General features: G+C 51.8%; 1 protein-coding gene across 1 annotated transcript in view; it reads right to left on the bottom strand.

The window, feature by feature from the left end:
- Positions 1–19162, bottom strand: part of CCDC57 (coiled-coil domain containing 57) — a 94499-nt gene that overhangs the window by 44551 nt on the left and 30786 nt on the right. The window contains exons 12-14 of the mRNA XM_089901516.1: positions 15174–15277; positions 12000–12200; positions 6411–6597 (exon numbers count right to left, since the gene is read on the bottom strand). Coding sequence (XP_089757642.1) covers positions 6411–6597; positions 12000–12200; positions 15174–15277 — 492 coding nt within the window. The remainder of the gene's footprint in view (positions 1–6410; positions 6598–11999; positions 12201–15173; positions 15278–19162) is intronic.

Below are 19162 nucleotides of genomic sequence, written 5' to 3'. Positions count from 1 at the left end.
TTATGTATGATCATAATTAATTAAATGTAAAGAGGTATTTTACTATTTATGTAAGTGTGCCCAATAAACAGCATTGGGTCAGCCAGCTAACCACTTAGGAAAAGATAAAGATAGATCCCTAATTTGTTCTTTTCTTTTACTAAATCATTTCTAGATGAATCAAAAATTCAGCAAGAAGAAAGTTGGGGGAAGGGACAAAAGAAATTCAGCAGGAAAACTACATGATAATGAGATACAAATGGCCAAAACACACACACACAGATAAATGTAAAGAAATACAAATTAAAACAATGAACTATTTTTACCTAGCTAAATTGGCAAAAAACATTTTCTAATGAATTTTTAGTTTCTGTGAAGCTGTGGTCAAGTAGGCACTTTACTGTTGTAAAAATGCCTGAGATGCGCTTTGGTGGGGGGTAGGGGCGGACTGGGGGCACGACCATGCCCTCCTGTGAGACTGGCTACAGCATGACTGCCGAGCCGCAGGACAGACATGTGATTCCAGCGTGGAGTCTCCTCGCAGCAGGGCCAGTGAGGGAATGAGTGCAGACCGAGGTGGGGGCCACGTGGAGTTCCAATGTGAGGGTGCGCGTGACAGTGTGAACACACACCCCGACAGACAGACAGACAGACAGGCGCCAAAATGCGGATGAGTTCTAGTCAGTAATTTGTGCTTTCCAGTATAAGTTAACAATTTCTCAGCATTCATTTGTATTTTTATAGTGAGCAAACAGCCTTTCATAATCAGAATAAAAAGAGAGCTTTTAAGAAGTGCTGGCTATGGGACTTCCCTGGTGGTGCAGTGGTTAAGTATCTGCCTGCCAATGCAGGGGACACGGGTTCGAGCCCTGGTCTGGGAAGATCCCACATGCTGCGGAGCAACTACACCCATGCGCCACAACTACTGAGTTTGCGCTCTAGAGCCCACAAGCCACAGCTACTGAGCCTGCGAGCCGCAACTACTGAAGCCCGCGCGCCTACAGCCCGTGCTCCGCAACAAGGGAAGCCACCACAATGAGAAGCCCACGCACCACAACAAAGAGTAGCCCCTGCTCACTGAAACTAGAGAAAGCCCACGTGCAGCAACAAAGACCCAACGCAGCCAAAAAAATAAAATAATAATAATAAATAAATAAATAAATAAATAAAAAGAAATGCTGGCTATCAAAGGCTATATACTGTGTGATTCCAACTGTATGACATTCTGGAAAAGGCTAAACTATGGAGACAGTGAAAAGATGAGTGGTTGTCAGAAGTCAGGAGGGAGGGAGGATGACCAGTGGAGCACAGAGGCTCCAAACCCACAGAACACACACCACCAAGGTGAACCTGATGTAAACTACGGACTCTGGGTGACGCTGTGTCAAAGCAGTTTCACTGATTACGACAAATGTACCATCTACAGTGGATGTGGATTATGAGGGAGGAGTGCGTGTGTGGGGTCAGGGAGTGTATGGGAAATCTGTGTCTTCTGCTCAGTTTTGCTATGAACCTAAAACTACCCCCCAAATAAAGTCTTTCAAAACTGTTAGATGTTAAGATCCTTAGAAACAACACTTTAAGGAATCCTAGCTGTATACTATAGATTAGGAAAACATCATGTGCAGTTCCAATTTCTGGCAAAAGCTGAACTGGCAGCAGGAGGAAGAACAGAGTAGGAGAGAGGTGGGCCAAGCTGAAGTCCACTCAGTTTGGCTGCATGACCTGCCCTTTTCTGGCCCTCCACCGTGCAGGCCTGCTCAGGCTGTGCTGGCATCCATCATGGTCCTGGCCTCACCCACAGCAGATGGTGTAATGGCCTCTCAGAAGTGAGGGGTGAGCACTCAGAGCTGGGCTGACAGGAGTGCAAACGGGGACGGGGCACCTGGGGACAGGTGACTCCCCAGCACTGCCACCCACCCACTCACCTGAAGAAGAGGTGGGGGAGTGAAGGGCTGAATCAAGGGCCGCCTGGGCAGCTCTGGGCCACACGCCCAACCACGCGAGTCTGCCTGTCTGTAAATGCGGATCCGAAGGCCTGGACCTGAGAGGGAGGGACGTGGCTGGCACAGGGCCTGACCCCAGGCCGTGGAGGATGCAGGATGAAGCCAGGGCCAGTGAAGGGGCTGCTCTGCTAGCTCCCTGCGGGGATGAGGTCCCTTCCCAGAGGCACACAGGCGAGGACAAGCCTTGGGGCAGGGGCAGGTGTACCCTGGGGTCGACCCTACCTGGTGGCGCTGAAACCAGAGGGAGCCAGAGTGGGTGTGGCTCTGCCTTGGCTGTACCGTCTCACATTTTCAATATTGTCAAGTGATGATAAGATACTTCTGTCACAGCTGGTCATTCTGTACCACTTAATGATCACAGTCACATGACTGATGACCCGGGTAAATCATCTTTGTAAAAAAATGCAGACAGACCAGTCTTGTTCACAGCCTTTGCTATCCCCCAAATGTGGGAGAGTAGAAACCTACCATCGCACGGTGTTGGGGGAGGGTGGCCTTCCCAAAAGGGAACCAATGGAGTATGCTGGGCATTCTTACAAACCACCAGTGACAGAGAAGTTCACAGAGCAAACCCCAAACCCTTCACCCATCTCTTCTCACTCCGCTATCCTCCTCAAAGCGCTGGATGTGCTTCCTTCCAGTCCGCCCTGTATGTGCACACGTGCACACACACGCTTTGTATGTTCACCTGGGGCTCCAAGCACACTGTTCGGCGGGCTGCTCCTCTCACAGGCTGACGCGTCTGGGCCGGCACACACAGTGTGTGGTCAGTGGGCCGAGCTGGTCCTTACAGTGTCCAGGCCCGCGAGGAAAGGACACAAAGTGAGAATACGCGTTAGGACGTCAGGGGCTTTGAAGTAATTTGGAAGGGCCACATTTTTATTGTACTTGACAAAAGAATCATCCACAGTGGACTGGAGCTGAATGCGGAAAGCGGGCTGTCTGTCTCTCTTGTTTGAGAAGCACTGTGCGGAGATGGCGCCTGCTGGGGATGTGGGCGCCCCTTCGTTCTCTTGAGGGCTGAGCAGCATCCAAGTTCCGACTCCGATGTCCCACGGATGAACACCTGGACCTTCCCAATAACTTTCTTACTGTAATAAAAACGCTGTCAAAAATATCCTTGTATGGGCTTCCCTGGTGGCACAGTGGTTGAGAGTCCGCCTGCCGATGCAGGGGACACGGGTTCGTGCCCCAGTCCGGGAAGATCCCACATGCCACAGAGCGGCTAGGCCCGTGAACCATGGCCGCTGAGCCTGCGCGTCCAGAGCCTGTGCTCCGCAACGGGAGAGGCCAAAACAGTGAAAGGCCCGTGTACCGCAAAAAAAAAAAATATATATATATATATATATATATATATATATATATATATATCCTTGTATGTACATCTTTTTCAGATCTGTGAGAAAATCTTTTAAAAGAATCTCTAGGGGAAGAGTAGCTTATTCAAAGGGTACGAACATTAAAAAATTTGAGAGATGCAGCCAAACTGCCCTCCAAAAAGGCTTCACCAGGGAGGGTTCCCGCGGAGGCAGCGTGTCCCCCACACTCTCCTGGACAATGAGGGTGGGACTTTTTAGTCTGGGCGTAAACTTGATGCTGACTTACTTGCCCGCCTCAGACTCCTGCAGAGGCGCATGGTGTCCATACCCTTGTCAGTTCTGTGGATTTTCTCCTGGATGTGCCATCCAGCATTTTGCCTGTGATCTGCAGATGCCCATTTTGGGTACTGATTCGTTTTACCTGTCAGGTATGTTGCAAACATTTCCCGAGTCTGTTATTTGTCTTTTATCTTTGCTTACAATGTCTTTTCCTTAGAGATATACTAAGATGTAATGAGGGACTTCCCTGGTGGCACAGTGGTTAAGAATCCGCCTGCCAACGCAGGGGACACGGTTTGAGCCCTGGCCCAGGAACATCCCACATGCCGCGGAGCAACTAAGCCCGAGTGCCACAACTACTGAGCCTGCGCTCTAGAGACCGTGAGCCACAACTACTGAGCCCGCGTGCCACAACTACTGAAGCCCGCACACCTAGAGTCTGTGCTCCGCAACAAGAGAAGCCACTGCAATGAGAAGCCCACGCGTCGCAACGAAGAGTAGCCCCCGCTCGCTGCAACTAGAGAAAGCCCGTGCACAGCAATGAAGACCCAATGCAGCCAAAAAAATAAAAAATAAATTAAAAAAAAAAGATGTAATGACATCAAATCTGTTGATTTTTGACTTTTCCATGTCTACGTGGTTTTAAACTTTTTAAGGGGAGCCTTCCTCATGCTTGGGATTGTTGCAAAGATGCACTGAGTCAATATGTGCATAGCCAACGGGCGAAGGGCAGTTGGAGCTGAATGCCACATCTCTGCACATATGGAAGTCTTAGAAAATGAAGGAGGTAACAAGCACAGATGCAGAAGAAAGTAGAGAGTTATGGGCCACTATGTGCCACTCTACGGTAGTACTTTAAAGGCTAGGAACTCTGGATAGATTTCCAGCAAAATGTAAATGTCCAAAATTGATCCAAGAAGAGGCAGAAAATCCATACAGACAAATCACCAGAGAAGAAAATGAAAGGTGGTTAAAAGTCTACCACTAATGAAGACACCAGGCATGGAAAGTTCTATTGCTGAGGTCACTCCAACTTTCAGAGAAGGCTGCAAACTTGGTCACTAGGGATTTGCGGCTTTCTCTGACACTGGGAGGCACAGGGAGCAGGCCTGGGGAGAGGAGTTCAGTCAGATTTGGGCCTGGCGATGGAGGGTCTGCACCGATCAGGGGCTCCTCTACTGGATGGATGGGCGATGGATGAGTGATGGATGGGTGGGTGGGTCGGTGGGTGGATGGGGGGAGGTAGGTGGATGACTCAAATATTTGGCCATGAGGCCAGCTGATTACAGGAAGCCACAATGAGGAGGAAAGAAAAGTTCACTGGGATAAAAGGTCAGAGGGAGAGGGAGGCATGGCTGTGATCAAAAAGGTCTGGGGCCTCAAGGGCTGGGAGAGGGAACCCTGGCAGTGGCAGGGCTTGGCACGGAGGCCAAGGTTAAGGGGCAGGAAGGTTCAGATGTGGGAGGGAATGGGGTAGAATTAAGAAATGGAACCCTTGGGGCTTCCCTGGTGGCGCAGTGGTTGAGAGTCCGCCTGCCGATGCAGGGGACACGGGTTCATGACGCAGTCTGGGAAGATCCCACATGCCGCGGAGCAGCTGGGCTCGTGAGCCTGCTGGGCTGGGCTCGTGAGCCTGCTGGGCTGGGCTCAGCCTGCCACTGAGCCTGCGCATCCGGAGCCTGTGCTCCGCAACGGGAGAGGCCACAACAGTGAGAGGCCCGCGTACCACAAAAAAAAAAAAAAAAAAAAGCTACTATTAAAAAAAAAAAAAGCTACTATTATCGTACACACAGCTCAGTGCTAGGAAGAGACTGGGGATGGATGTTCCGCCCGACCTCCTTCCCCTTCAGTGGGAAGTGCTTTCTGGGCACTGCAGTGCTTGGGGGTGAGGAGGACCCTTGAGGGAAGCCAAGACTCTAGTTAGCCAAGAGGAAGCATTCTGCAGACACCCCATGGCTCCGAGCTCCTTAGAGGCACACTGGGGTGCTCTGCTTCCAGTAGGAAACACAAGCCTGGGGCCTTGCTCCTCAAGGAGGTGAGCTGTCATGGAGAGAGGGGATGGCTTAGTTTCAAGTCAACAACAGGGTAGAATCCCAAAGCTCCCAGACTCTGGGATCATCACAGTGACTCAAAGCTCTTGCTGGAAAAGGACAGACAAGCAGAAGCCACAGAAGTTGAGGGGCAAGCTGTGAGAAAGCGGCCTGTGCCCCAGCTGCAGGAAAACTGAGGGGCTTAAGGCAGAGGCAGCGCGAGTGCCACTCAGCCAGGCTGGGTGACCCGGGGGTGCTTGTGAGAACCGGATGGTGCCAAGGCGCCAGGAGTGGCCCAATGTGTGGTGGCTCTGGTGGGTTCCATGGGCCCCTTTCTCAGGAACCAGCACCCAAGACCCCCACGGGCAGCCTGGGTGTCTGCGGCCCACAGCCCCGGCCTCTCGGCTGCACCGCATACACTGTCGCCTTTATCTCGAGGAAGCCGAGGCCTGAGCCGGCCTGGGAACCCGGCAGCCTTTGCTGTCACCACAAAGCCGCACAGAAACATCAGCTGCTTTGCTAACCTGCGGTATCTTCCCGCAGATGCTGCCAGAGGAGTGGGTTCACGGAGCTCCCCCTGCAGAGACGAAGCCAAGCTCTGTGCCTGACTCCTGACCTGGCCGCTCCACAGGGCGGCTCCGTTCTCCCTTCTGAACCCCACCCCCCCCACCCCGCCAGCCTGGCCGGCCCTCCTCCCTCTGGCCCTCTTCCGGTCCCCCCACCGCGGCTCTTCTGTTGCCAGCATCCCCAACCACACGGCGCAGGCGATGCTGGGCCGGGGGTGGGGGGTGACCCACCAGTGAGGTGGCCCAGCTCCGCACGCAGCCGGTTCCCCAGCTCCAGGAGCTGCTCCTTCTCCAGGCGCAGCCGCAGGATTTTCCTGGCTGCCTCCTTGAGCTTCCTCTGGAGTCGGGGCACAGACAGGGCCTGAGGGAGCTGTGCCTCCTGGTCCTCGGTCCCCGCAGGTCCTCCACGTGCCGGGCCCTGTGAACAAACCCACACAGCAGAGGCCATCAGATGAGTCCTGGAGGGGAACGGAAAGTGGGAGTGCGGATGGTGGGCGCCACTGCCCAAACGGCTGTCCCAGAACCCACATCGCTGGGTGACGTCCCTCCAACATGATGCATCCATGCCCACCTTCTCTCTCAGGGGGGCGGGGCTGGGCTGGGGGTGGGCTCTGAATGAAGGCCCTCGAGGCTCCCAGGCCAAGGCCTGCCTGCGCTTGGTGACTCTGTGCCCTGCCCCAATGCCTTTGTCTTTCCAGTGACAGTGAGGAGCCAGCTGGCACCCAGGCCTGGGCTCCCTCCAAAGGTGCCCCCGGGACCCGGGAGGGCTACACGTGTGATCGGACCCCCTTCGAGGGCCCCATGGTCACAGGCTGGGTGCCTGCTGCCCGCCTGGTGTGGAAGGGGGCTGGCAGAGACCCAAAAGGTGGCCTGGGACGGGAACCCAGCCTCCATTACTCTCTTCCCCTTACCCTGGACGTCTGCACTGCTGGGCCCCTCTGCCCTGGGCCCTTCTCCAACGCCTCTCCTGCCTTCATTCACTCAGTCCCTTGCCTTCCCTGCCTCCTCTCTGGCTCCATCCGTCCATACTCCCGTCTCAGTCATTTCTCTACCTGCCATTCAGACTCCCCTCCACCACCTGCAGGCCGGCCCAGGTTTCCCACCACCCTGACCCGGAGGAAGGTGCCAGAGAAGCAAAGGAGGCCAAGGGAGGGAGCAGTGGCCGCCTGGGGCCTCCGCTTCTGGGCCTGGAGGCTGCCTTGGGCCAACACCCGAGGTCTGAACCCCGTTGCTTGGGCAGCACCACGCGGCCCTACATCCTACCACTATCCCAGTCTGGACTCACACAGGGGTATTTGGAATGGGGTGGGTGTGGGGAAAGGAGAAAGGGAAAAAGGAGAATGTGTGTGGCTGCCTCTGTTCCAGGCAGGGGCCCAGGAGGAGCCAGTGGCGTCCAAGGCCCCAAAGGAAGCAGGTGGCCTACTTAGGCATGGCTGCTCCTGACACCTATGAAAAACCGCATTGTGCTGTCCCAGCCACTTGAGCTGGCGCCAGAACAAGGAATCTGCTCTACATCCCTGGAAAAGACCAGCACGCCCTGTCCTGGCCCTGTTTCTTGGTGTGCCTTTCCAGGGCTGGCAAGCACCTGTGCCCTCCTGTGGCCTGGGAGCTACGGTGTTTGCACACCGGTGCCTCCAGCACATGCCTGACGTATTGGCATGAAGCGGGGCGTGGAGGTGATACGGTAAAGGGACCATCAGAGAAAGGCCTCCGCCCCGCAGCCCCAGCTCGGGGTCTCTCGAGTGTACAGGACCAGGGCCGGTGGGGGGCTGTGTCTTGGAGACCTGTAGCGTGGATTCACACACAGGGCTGCACAGGCCCCAGGCGGCTAACCCGACCCGTTGGGAAAGGTACACAACCTCCAGGGATGTAGCCCTGGGATTGGGGGACTGGCCAGGCCACTCTTTCTCCAGGCTTTGTCCTCTACAAGGATATGCTGTGGGATTCTCTTGTGTTATTTTAAGTAAGGAAAGAACAATCCTGAAAACAGAGACTGTGCAAAACTCAGAACACTTAGAGATTTAAAAATCTTCAAAAGCAGGACCCCACCCTGCAAAGATGGCCCTGGCCTGAGCTGAGGAACATGCTGCCTGAGGCGTGACCTCAGGCGTGGCTGGGCTCGGGGATGGGGAGTCCTGATCTTGAGTGGCCCATGTTCTTGTCACACAGTGACTGCACGCGATGAGCGGGTGCTGCAGCTGGGCCCCACCTCTCTTAAGCTTAGTTCCTGGTAAGATGAAGCTTATTTTGATGACTCTAAAGTCTCACCCCACAATGACACAATGCTAATAATGACCTGAGATGCCCAGGAGCTTCTGCACTGCTGCGTTCAGGGCCCAAGGTCCCACCCCGTGATGGCCCCATCCACCTGCCCTCGCCTGCTCTGGTGCAGGTCCCAGCATCCTGGCCAGAACGGAAACATCCACGCAGCACAGGGAAAGCTTGAGGCATCCTAATGACAACTCTGTACCCAAGGGAAGGAAGTGCCTGGGCTCCTTGAAGAAGCCCTGCGGGGAGGCTGAGGCCCAGGGAGAGGCAGCGCGGGCTCCCTTGGGGCAGGTTCCCAAGCTTCCAGGCAGAGCCAGAGGGATCGCCAGCCAACACTGCCCCCCAGCGGTCCGAGGTGCCCAGTGGGGAGGCCTGAGGAAACCCAGCATCCATCTGTTTGGGGCCTGGGCAAGGCAGCCTGCAAGAGGGAGGGGCCTGGGTGAGCCGAGAACCATGGAAGTGTGACTGCAGCCACCTGCCCCACAGCGTCTCCTGTGACTGCGGGGAGCTCCAGGGTCTGCAGGTCCCTTCTGGGCTGGGGTGCTGGCTTTTGTGTGGCAGGGTCCCACCCCCACAGAGCAGCTGCAGGGATGGCCCGAGGCCCACGCCCCTGTCTCACTGCTGGTGGTTCCTCCCCTCTCCACACACATCTCTCTCTGAACCATCTGAGGGTGAGTTGGAGACATCGCACCCCTTTATGCCCCAATACTTCAGTTTGTACTTTCTGAAAACAAGGAAATTCTCTTAATAACCAGTTATTAGAACCAGAAATTTCACAGGGACGTGGCATTATGACCAGTCCACAGGCACCTCCATCAGCTGCCCAGAGGACGTCCTTTATGGCCTGTTTCTCCTGCCCGGGGTCCAGGATCCTGCATGGCTTCTGCATCCTGGGTCTCCTAAGTCCCCAGCAGAATGTTCTCAACAGGACAAGCTGTGGGTTTAGTGCCCCTCGGTCTGGGTCTGTCCTTGGAGTCAGGAGGTCTTGTGCTTGGAGTCAGGAGCGAGGCTGTGTCCCTCACCCGTCCGGAGGCTCGTGATGTCCGTCTGTCCCAGTGTTGGCAATGGGAGCTGATCTCTCAGAAGTGGCGTCCACTGGCTGCAGCACCAGAAAGTTACTGTTTTCCCTTTCCAATAAGAAGAACTTCTGGGGAGATTCCACATAAACAGCTTGTCCAGAATTTCAGCATCCGATGACACCCCCCAGCTGTGTCATTCCCTTCATGTCCTTGGTTGATGTTCTAAGTAAGGAAGGGTTTTCCTCTCTCCTTCCTTTCCTTGCCGGTTTATTTGCAGCAGAGTGAATGCGACTCCCTGTTTTAGTAGGTAGATGATGACCCTGACTGGCCTGGATCTGGTCAGTGGGAGCCCTTTATGCTGGCTCCTGCATCCCTGTCATGTCTCCGTGGTGGAATTGGCCACTTACCCTGGTTCCTCTCAGCAAAGCAGGAAGTTCGGGAATGCGATCTAGGCACTAGGTGCGCTCACCCACCCTGGGGAGCCACTGCCCCTTGGCTCCTGGTGGACAGAGCCGGGATATGTGCACACCTCTCTCTTTAAAGTAACCCACGAGTTTACTGTGGTGACTCCAACCCCAACCTGAGCCCCAGAGGCATCCTAGCCCTCCTGGCCACCTTCTTCCCCAGCCTCAGAAGCCTGGTGCCCACATCCTCTTCTCTGGACACCCAACACACAGCTGGGCAATTATGAGCAGAGCCTGGGTGGGCCTGGCCTGGGCAAAGGGTTTCCCGTGCCTCCAATTTCTCACGCTGTGAGCGACCTCATCAAGGTCACAGGATGCCTAGACCTGGAAGGAGGTGGGACCCTGATAGCCATGCAGAAACTAAGGCCCAGAGAGCTCACTCAACACCCACCTTGGGAGAGTGGCCTTGGGCCTCAAGTCGCTTCAGCTCCCAGGCTGTCTGCCAAGGGATTAAATACCTCGATTTTAATTTCCACACATTTGCATGGTTTCTTCCCCCTTCACTCTAAACAAGGGGATCAGAGTTATGCGAGGGCTGCTAACAGGAGAGCTGCAAGGGTCCCTGGGCTGCAGTGAGCCCCTGCCAGCACCTGGAACAGCCATGGCCGTGGCGGGAGAGCAGACACATCACCAACGGCATTTGCTGCCCAGCTGGGCCCGTAGCCTCTGGACTTAACTCCTAGGTTACAGGACTGTGGGGAGGTCTGGGGCTCCTGGGGACAGCATCCACCTACCGATGGCACAGAGGGTTCAGTATCCCACTTCTAGTGCCCCCTCGGGGCTCAGGCTCCCTCAGCTTCCCCATCACCAGCCCATCTCCCTCTGCAGGCACTCCTCATATGTTCGCCCCTGCCAAGGCACAGCTGGCCCCCCTCATGTTCCTTAAGCCAGACAGTGTCCTGGGTTGCATCTTCTCCATTCTAGGTCCTTCACAGTCCCCGAGAGTAGGTCCTGGAGCCTGGTCCCTCTTGTGTCCTTAAGTATCACTCTCAAAACTTGGCCCATGTGATGAGAACCACTGGGGGGCATATGATCGATGCTACTTCTGCCTGAGGACTCTTGATGCCTTCCAGACATCATTTTACTGTCCTTAAAACCTTCTGCTTATGAATAGGTCACCATGTGCAACCACAGGTAACACAGGTAATCACAGGTCACCGCAGGTAATGCAGGTAATCACAGGTAACTGCAGGTCACCATCTGTGACTGCAAATAACCGTAGGTAACTGACAGGTCTCGGGAGGCATGTCACACGATGCCCTGTGAAGAAAGCCCATTCCTTGCAGCACCTCCATCACGGTGTTCAGGAAGCAGGAAGGTGGCCTGTCTGGCAGACATGTGGGGACAACGTGCTGCTGCAGAGCTCTTGCCCTGGCCTGGGACCTTGGCTTAAACCCAGCCACGGAACTGGAGGGGAACTGGGTGCCAAGGGCCTGACCAGGACCAGGACGCCAGGTGGCCCGTGCTCTGGACAGCATCTCAAACACTCTGAGAAGCTCATGAGAACCACAGGCTCCATCCCTGAGGGTCCTCTGGAAGGAGAACCCACCATGTTGCATCCATTTCAGGGCTTCCTAGGTCCTTGAAGCACAGTCAAGGACTCCTGTGTTAGAGGACACCGAACAGTCCTCTTCACAAGTGCAGCCTCCCTACATGCCTTTTTTTTTTTTTTTTTGCGGTACGCGGGCCTCTCACTGCTGTGGCCTCTCCCGTTGCGGAACACAGGCTCCGGACGCGCAGGCTCAGCGGCCATGGTTCACGGGCCCAGCCGCTCTGTGGCGTGTGGGATCTTCCCGGACCGGGGCACGAACCCACGTCCCCTGCATTGGCAGGCGGACTCTCAACCACTGCGGCACCAGGGAAGCCCCCTACATGCTTTTAAAGGGATCTCAGCGACCCGGAGGATGAGGGGCTTGGCAGCCCTTGACAGCGTCTGCGGAGAACAGCCCCGACAGAGCCAGCCTAGTCAAGGAAGAAGAGGGAGGCCGGGGCAGACGGGCCGCTCACTGGCCAAGACTGCACCCCAGACCAGTCCCGCACAGGACACAGAGCACCCACAGGGCACCCACCTCTCCCCCGACAGCCTCGGTGTCTGAGGCGTGCGGTTGCTGCCTGCCTGAAGCACCCCCGCCTTCCTTCCGGGCTGACCTGAGATGCTTCTCAATCTCAGCCACATGCTTCCGCAGCTGCAAAACCTCCAGGTGCACCTGGTCCAGCTCGTGGGGAAGCTCTCGCTGGATGGTGTCCATGTCCAGGGGTTCCCGCAGCACCTGGGAGGCCGTTTTAGAGACAATGTTAGGAAGGCGGCCAGCTCTGGGAAGGGGTCTGGAACAGATCTGCAGGGAGGACAGGGAAGCAAGAGAAGGGCAGCAGTAGATGGGAGAATGTCCAGAAAGATCAGAAGGACACATGCCGGTCAGCCTCCCCTCTCTGGCCGAATTCCATCACCCACAAGCCTGCAGCCCCACCACCAAGCTGCCGGTCTTCTGGTCCCAACTAACCAGGCTCCCAGGCGGCTCCACTTGTCGCCCCCAGAGTGGGGACGCGGGCACCTGCAGCAGAGCCTACACTGGACCCAAGGTTCGTTGGGGAGAGTCCCTGCACGGTGTCTGGACAGTGGGCCTTAAAACCTTCTTCCTGGGCCCTAGTCCCAGGTGGAGACAAAGGGCACGTAACTGCGGGGAGGGGTGGGGAGGCCCAAGCCTATCAAAAGGCAGGGGTGGATGAAGGCGTAGGAAGAGGCAGGAAGGGAGGGAAGTCCTGGCTGCACGAACAACCTGGGGCAGCTGCGGGGCGGCTAGGAGGTGCCCGAGTAGAGTCCTGGCCAGAGCTCCAGGGCCGCCCCCGTCCTTCAGCTACCTCTCTCGACAAGGTCTGCTCTCCCAACATAAGGAGGGGAAAAGGACAGGTAGAAAGACAGACACACCTCTCTACACCCTCAACTTGCCAATTTTATTCTCAGGAAGATAAAATATCTTCCTATTCGAGGGCTTCCTACAAAGAATTCATAATGAATATTTTATTCTATTTATTCACATACACTAAAAAAAATGACCATTTGATAAACATACACTGTTAACTAAAAAACACTTCAAGGTAGACTTTTTTTCCACAGGATAATCAAACCATCTATCATTATCAAGACAGGATTAAAAGCTCTTATTTACGTGTTTATTTCCTGTTTCTGGCATGTGGGGGGAAGTAACATCCCGATGGTGGGGCAGAACTGGGAAAGGGCAAGCATCTGAAGACCCCCTCCTCTCATATGTGACATAGGTCTGTAATCCCAGAAACAGAAAAGTGGTCCAGTTCATCTCCACTGCAACAGCAAAAATGAACTTTCAGCCAAGACAAGGCATCTGATTTCTGGGCATTGCCTGCTCCCTACAAAAGACAGAAATCGCCAAGCAATGTCTGTCACCAGCCAGGTGTTCTGTTCCATGAAAGATGCAGAGTCTGCAGGATGGTGTAACCTATGTACTTATGGACTTGAAAGGGCACATGAAAACGGCCTCATGGGAAAGAAGCGTCACAAGGCGACAGAGTGGCGTAACACCACCAGCACCAGCAGTAAGAACTGTGTTCCCAGGGACATTGTCAAGACCATGAAAAGACAAGCTAGAGAATGGGAGAAAAAGTTTGCAAATCATATATCTGGGGGACTTCCCTGATGGTCCAGTGGTTAATACTCTGTGCTTCCAATGCAGGGGGAGTGGGTTCGATCCCTGGTCGGGGAACTAAGATCCCACATGCTGCGGTGTGGCAAAAAAAAAAAAAAAGCCATATATCTGACAAAAGACTTGTATCCAGAACATACAAAGAACTCTGAAAATTCAACAACAAGACAATAAACAACCCAATTAAAAATGGGCAGAGGATATTCATGGACATTTCTCCAAAGAAGATATACAAATGGCCGATAAGCACATGAAAACATGCTCAACATCATTTTTCATCAGGAAAATGCAAATCAAAACCACAGGTCAGGTCCACCTCACACCCACTAGAACGGCTAGAGTCAAAAAGACAGCAAAAGCAGCTGGTGCTGGTGAGGACGTGAGACACGGGGACCCTCGTGCACCTGCTGGGGGTGGAAAGTGTGCAGCTTCTGTGGAAACATTAGTGGCTCTCCAAAAAGTGAAATATAGAATTACCCTGTGACCCAGCAATTCTACTCCTTCGTGCACACCCCGAAGAACTGAAACAGGGACTTGAACAGACCGCATTCACGGCAGAATGTGTCCACCACGTTCATGGCAGCCAAACAGTGGAAGCAACCCAAGTGTCCAGCAGATGAATGGGTACACTAAATACTGGGACACTCTCCAGTTACTAAGAGGAAAGAAGTTCTGACACCCGCTACAACATGGATGAACGTCGAGGACATTATGCTGAGTGAAATGAGCAAGTCACAGAAGGACAAGTGCTGCGTGATTCCCCTGATATGAGGCTCCCCGAGGACTCAGGCCCATAGAGGCAGAAAGAGTAGAGTTTACCAGGGGCTGGGGGTGGGGAACAGGGAGTTAGTGTTTAATGGGGACAGAATTTCTGTTCAAATGATGAAAGAGTTCTGGGAACAGACCTTGGTGATGGTTACACAATACTGTGAATATACTTAACGTCACTGAATTGTACACACAAAAGTGGTAAACTTTATGTTATGTATATTTTACCAGAATTTAATAAAAAGCACTAAAAAAAAAAAAGAGATATCATGAATTAATAGCAAAAAAGCACAGTTTGTGACACCAGCACCATCATGCCAGGGCTGAACTGCACTGGAGTTTGCCCAGCTGTCCTGCCTCCCCAGGAAGCAGTGCGTTGGCCGAGTACCTGGTGACAACCCGTCCCTGAGGAAGGCAGGGCCAGGGGACGCCACTGGCCAAGGCATCTAGAGTCACAGTGATGACGAGCACACGTTCCTGCCACAGCTTGGTGCCTGGGTTTAACACGGGTCCCGGGACTCGCCCAGCACGTCCTGGGAGGGCAGAGACGGGGCCCTGCGCATCGACGGCCAGCACTGCCCCTCATGCCCTGGACTCTCCTCTCTCATCTACCAGGTCCTCACTGTGTGCCTTCTAGGGACACACGAGAGGTGAACCAGCTGCTCCTCAGAACAACCCCTTCCTTGCACAGAACCTGAGGCACAGAGAGGCCACAGCAGGTTCCTGGGGTTCAGTGCCACCCCAGGAGTGCCTTCAGTCGGAAGACCTACACAGTCTAGCATCAGAGGGCAGCCATACCTTCTGTCTGAGTTGTGCCACCAGGAAGCTCAGGAGATGTGCCCTGTCTCCAAGCCTCTGGAGCGCCAGTCCCGTGGATGGACCATCGACCGGCACAGCTCCTCCTGCAGAGAGAGTGATTTTTGTCAGACTCACATCTCCTAAAGCCCTGGGAACTTCCAACTGCCTGTCCTCCCTTTGAGGAGATGGACATCTGGGGCGTCCAGGGCAGAGGTGTGATCTCCTCTGCCCTCCCCTAAGGATGCCTACTGTCACTGCTGGCCTGCTGTGACGTTACGATGTTCTAAAGCTGAGTGGATGCAGCTGGGTGCCCCCAAAGACTGAGATGAGCTGCACATGAAGAACAATCCTTATGCCAAGAAAGCAGGAGTCTTCGTGGAGAAAAAAATCCAACCTTACCAGCTAGTGTCTGGTAGAGGCCAACCTGTGTAGCCTCCTGGTCGTTTGGCTGGGAATTAAGAAAATGTCCACGAACCCACAGGTCAAAGAAGAAATCACAGTGGACATTAGAAATTATTTTGAACTGATTATCATAAAAGCACTGCTTATCAAACTTAAGGAATGCATCTAATGCTGTCCTTTCAAAAGTATTTATAGCCATACAAGCTTATTTTAGAAAAGAAGGATGAAAGATAAATGAACTGAACATCCATTTCAAAAATGAGGAAAAAAAAGCAAATAAAGTAGAAGGAAGGACAGAACAAAGTCAGTATTAGATGCTGAGGAAACAGAAAACAACGTGCAATAGAGGGTGAACAAGACCAGAGGAGGTTCTTTGAAAAAGTTAAGTCCCTGGTGAGATTAAGCAGGAAAAACGGACAGAGACAATACAGCAGATGGAAAGGCTGCTACTTTAGATCCTGGGGGCTGTGAAAACGTGTGGAGAATACACTCCCCAAAGCAACTTTATGCCAAATTTTTGAATATTTAAATGAAATAGTCAATTTTCTAGCAAATTATAACATCAAAAAATGACACAGAAAAAGGAAAATCTAGATAGTCCTTTAACTATGAAAAAAACCTGAACTAAAAATTTAAAACTTTCCCACAAGGAAAACTCTATGCCCAGGTGGTTTCAAAGTTGAAGTCTATCAATTGGTTAAGGAAAAATTAACATAAGTCTAATATAAACTTTTTCAGAAAACAGAGAGATAGTGAACATATTCCAACTTATTTATGAGGCCAGAATAATCCTGACTCCAAAACCTGACGTGAACATCAAGAGGAAGGAAAATTATAGGCCAATCTTACCCATAACATAAATGTGATAATTCTCAATAAAATATTAGCAGAAGAATATATCACATGTTGAGTTTATTCCAGAAATGCAGGGTTGGTTTAACATTCAAAGACCAATTTAAGCTTCTCATTCTGAACAAAATGAATGTGTGTGTGCATTCCACCCCACTCCTCTCCCTGATTACAGCTGAGAGCCCTGGACACCACACACCAAGCCAGATGAGGAGATTCTGAACAGGGAGGAAAAGCAGGCAGAGAGGCTGGGGACCTTGGAAATCAAAGGATGACCCACAGTGAGTTCCTGGAGTTTTTTCCTTCCTGTATTTCCCAACTTTGGTGCTGGAGCAGCCACGACTCAGAGACACCACTGAGCTAAGACCAGGAACCAAGGCCCAGGAAAAGGAAGACCCGCACGGCTGCTGGTAAAACAGAAGCAGAATTAAAACAGACTCAAAGACAATCAGGATTTCATGACACGACACTCAAATGTCCATGACAGAATCCAAAATTACTCATTATATCAACAACAAGGAAAATCTTACCTTGAATGGAAGAAGACAACAACAAGAGGACAGATTAAAGTGACTCCAACAGGCAATCTGATACACTCTCAAAACAGATGAATATTGGAAGTTTCAGCAAAGGGATAAAAAATACAAAGCAAAACAAAATGGAAATTTCAGAACTGAAACCATAATAAAAATCTCACTGTATGGGCTTGATAGGAGAATGGAGACAACAGAAGAAAGAACTGGTGAACTTGAAGATATAATAGAAATTCTCCAATCTGAACAATAGAGAAAACAGATTGGAAACAGACAGACAGACAGAGCCTCAGTGACCTGTGGGAGAATAACAAAAGATCTAACACTCTTGCCATTGGAGTCCCGAAAGGGAAAAACAGTGTGGAGCTGAAAAAAATACTTGAAGAAATAATGGTTGAAAACTTCTCAAATTTGGCAAAAGACACATCTTCAGATTCAATGTCAAAAGGATAAGCCAAGGAGATCTGTGCATAGACCATCATAATCAGATTTCTGAAACTAAAGACAAACTCTGAGAGCAGGCAGAGAGAAACGATTCACAGGCGATGGACTGCTCATGAGAAATGATCATCTGATTTCTCACCAGAAGAAAATGCTATATTTTACGTGCTGAAAGCAAAGAACTGTCGACTCATAATTTTATACCAGTGAATATAACTCTTCAGGGATGAAGGTGAGATAAAGACATCTCAGATGAAGAAAAACAAAGAGTTTGTCACCAGCAGTCTTGCTGTAAAGGAAGTGTTGAAGGAAGTGCTTCAGACAGAAGGAGCCTGGAATCAAGAGTCATGGAGAGGGGAAGGATCCGGGAAAAGAATGGACCACACCTTTCCTCCTGAGTTTTTAAAATTATGTTTGACAGTTGAAAGCAAAAACGAGGATCCTGTCTGATGTGGTTCTCGATGTACAGAGGGGTGGTATTTGCGACAATAAAGGGGGTGATGGGGCCTGACTGGTGGTAAGATCCCCACATTCCACTTGAAATTGCAGTGTTGACACGAGTTGACTGTGATAAGTAAGGATATTGAAATCCCTAGAGCAAACACTAGAAAAAGTACCCAAGGAGATACACTGAAAAGCTAGATTAAAGTGGAACACTAAAAAATGTTCAAGTAACCCAGTGGAGGCAGGAAAGAGGAAACCGACGGATAGAAAACAAATGTGAAATGGCAGGCTTGGCTCCTGACACGGCAACAATTACAGCAAGTGCAAACACTCTAAACCCATCCGCTAAAGTATCACAAGATGGATTTCAAAACTGCCTAGCTACATGCTGCCTACAAGAAATTCATTTCAAATGCAATGATGGAGGTGGGTTAAAAGAAAATGGACGATAAAGATATACATGCAAACGCCAATCAGAAGAAAGCAGCACTGGGACTTCCCTGGTGGTCCAGTGGTTAAGACTCTGCGCTTCCAATGTAGGGGGCTAAGGTTCTATCCTTGGTCAGGGAACTAAGATCCAACATGCTGTGCAGCATGGCCAAAAAAGAAGAAGAAGAAAACTGGATTGGCTGAATTAGCATCAGACAGTAGACTTGAGAGGAAAGAAAATTACCAGGATGAAGAGGAACACCACATAATGATATACAGGTGAAATCACCAAGAAAACATAAACGTATATACATTGAACAACAAAGCTTCAAAATACATTAAGCAAAAACTGATAGAATCATGACAAAAAAATACAGATTTGTATTACAATAGGAATAGGAAGAAACCTTAATCTGACAAAAAAAAGAGTAAATATTAAACTTTAAAGTGTTGAAAGTTTTTCTCTGGGATCAGGAAGAAAGCCAGCTATGATCAACATCATACTAGAGATTCCACTCAGGGGAAGTAATACAAGAGAAAAAAGTAAAAGCTATCAGCACTGGAAAAGACAAAAATAAAACGTCCACTATTTGGGACAAGATGACTAGGTAGGCAGAGTGTCCTGCCTGCCCCTTCCTTTCCTTCCTGAATAATGGACCCATAAATGATCAGACGGGCGGTGGCAGGAGGTTACCCTCTGTGGGCGATCTGCCTGGGGACTGGCGGCCCAGCAGGCAAAGGTGTCAGGGTGGAGGGCAGCCTGGTTTGGCTGTCAGAGCCCGGGAGGGCCTGGGTAAAAGGGTGGGGCCTCCATGTGGGGAAAGGCCTCCGTGCTAGGGAGGCTGCTCACACCCAGGAACTGGATAGAAGAAGTAATGTACTGAGGAGGTC

This window comes from Delphinapterus leucas, chromosome 19 (genome assembly GCF_059928025.1).
Source record: "Delphinapterus leucas isolate spDelLeu-1000000601 "Yukka" chromosome 19, BTC_Dleu_Yukka2, whole genome shotgun sequence".
Classification (NCBI taxonomy): domain Eukaryota; kingdom Metazoa; phylum Chordata; class Mammalia; order Artiodactyla; family Monodontidae; genus Delphinapterus; species Delphinapterus leucas.
The sequence above is the reverse complement of the archived record's forward strand: the minus strand, read 5'-3'. Positions and strand labels throughout refer to the sequence as shown.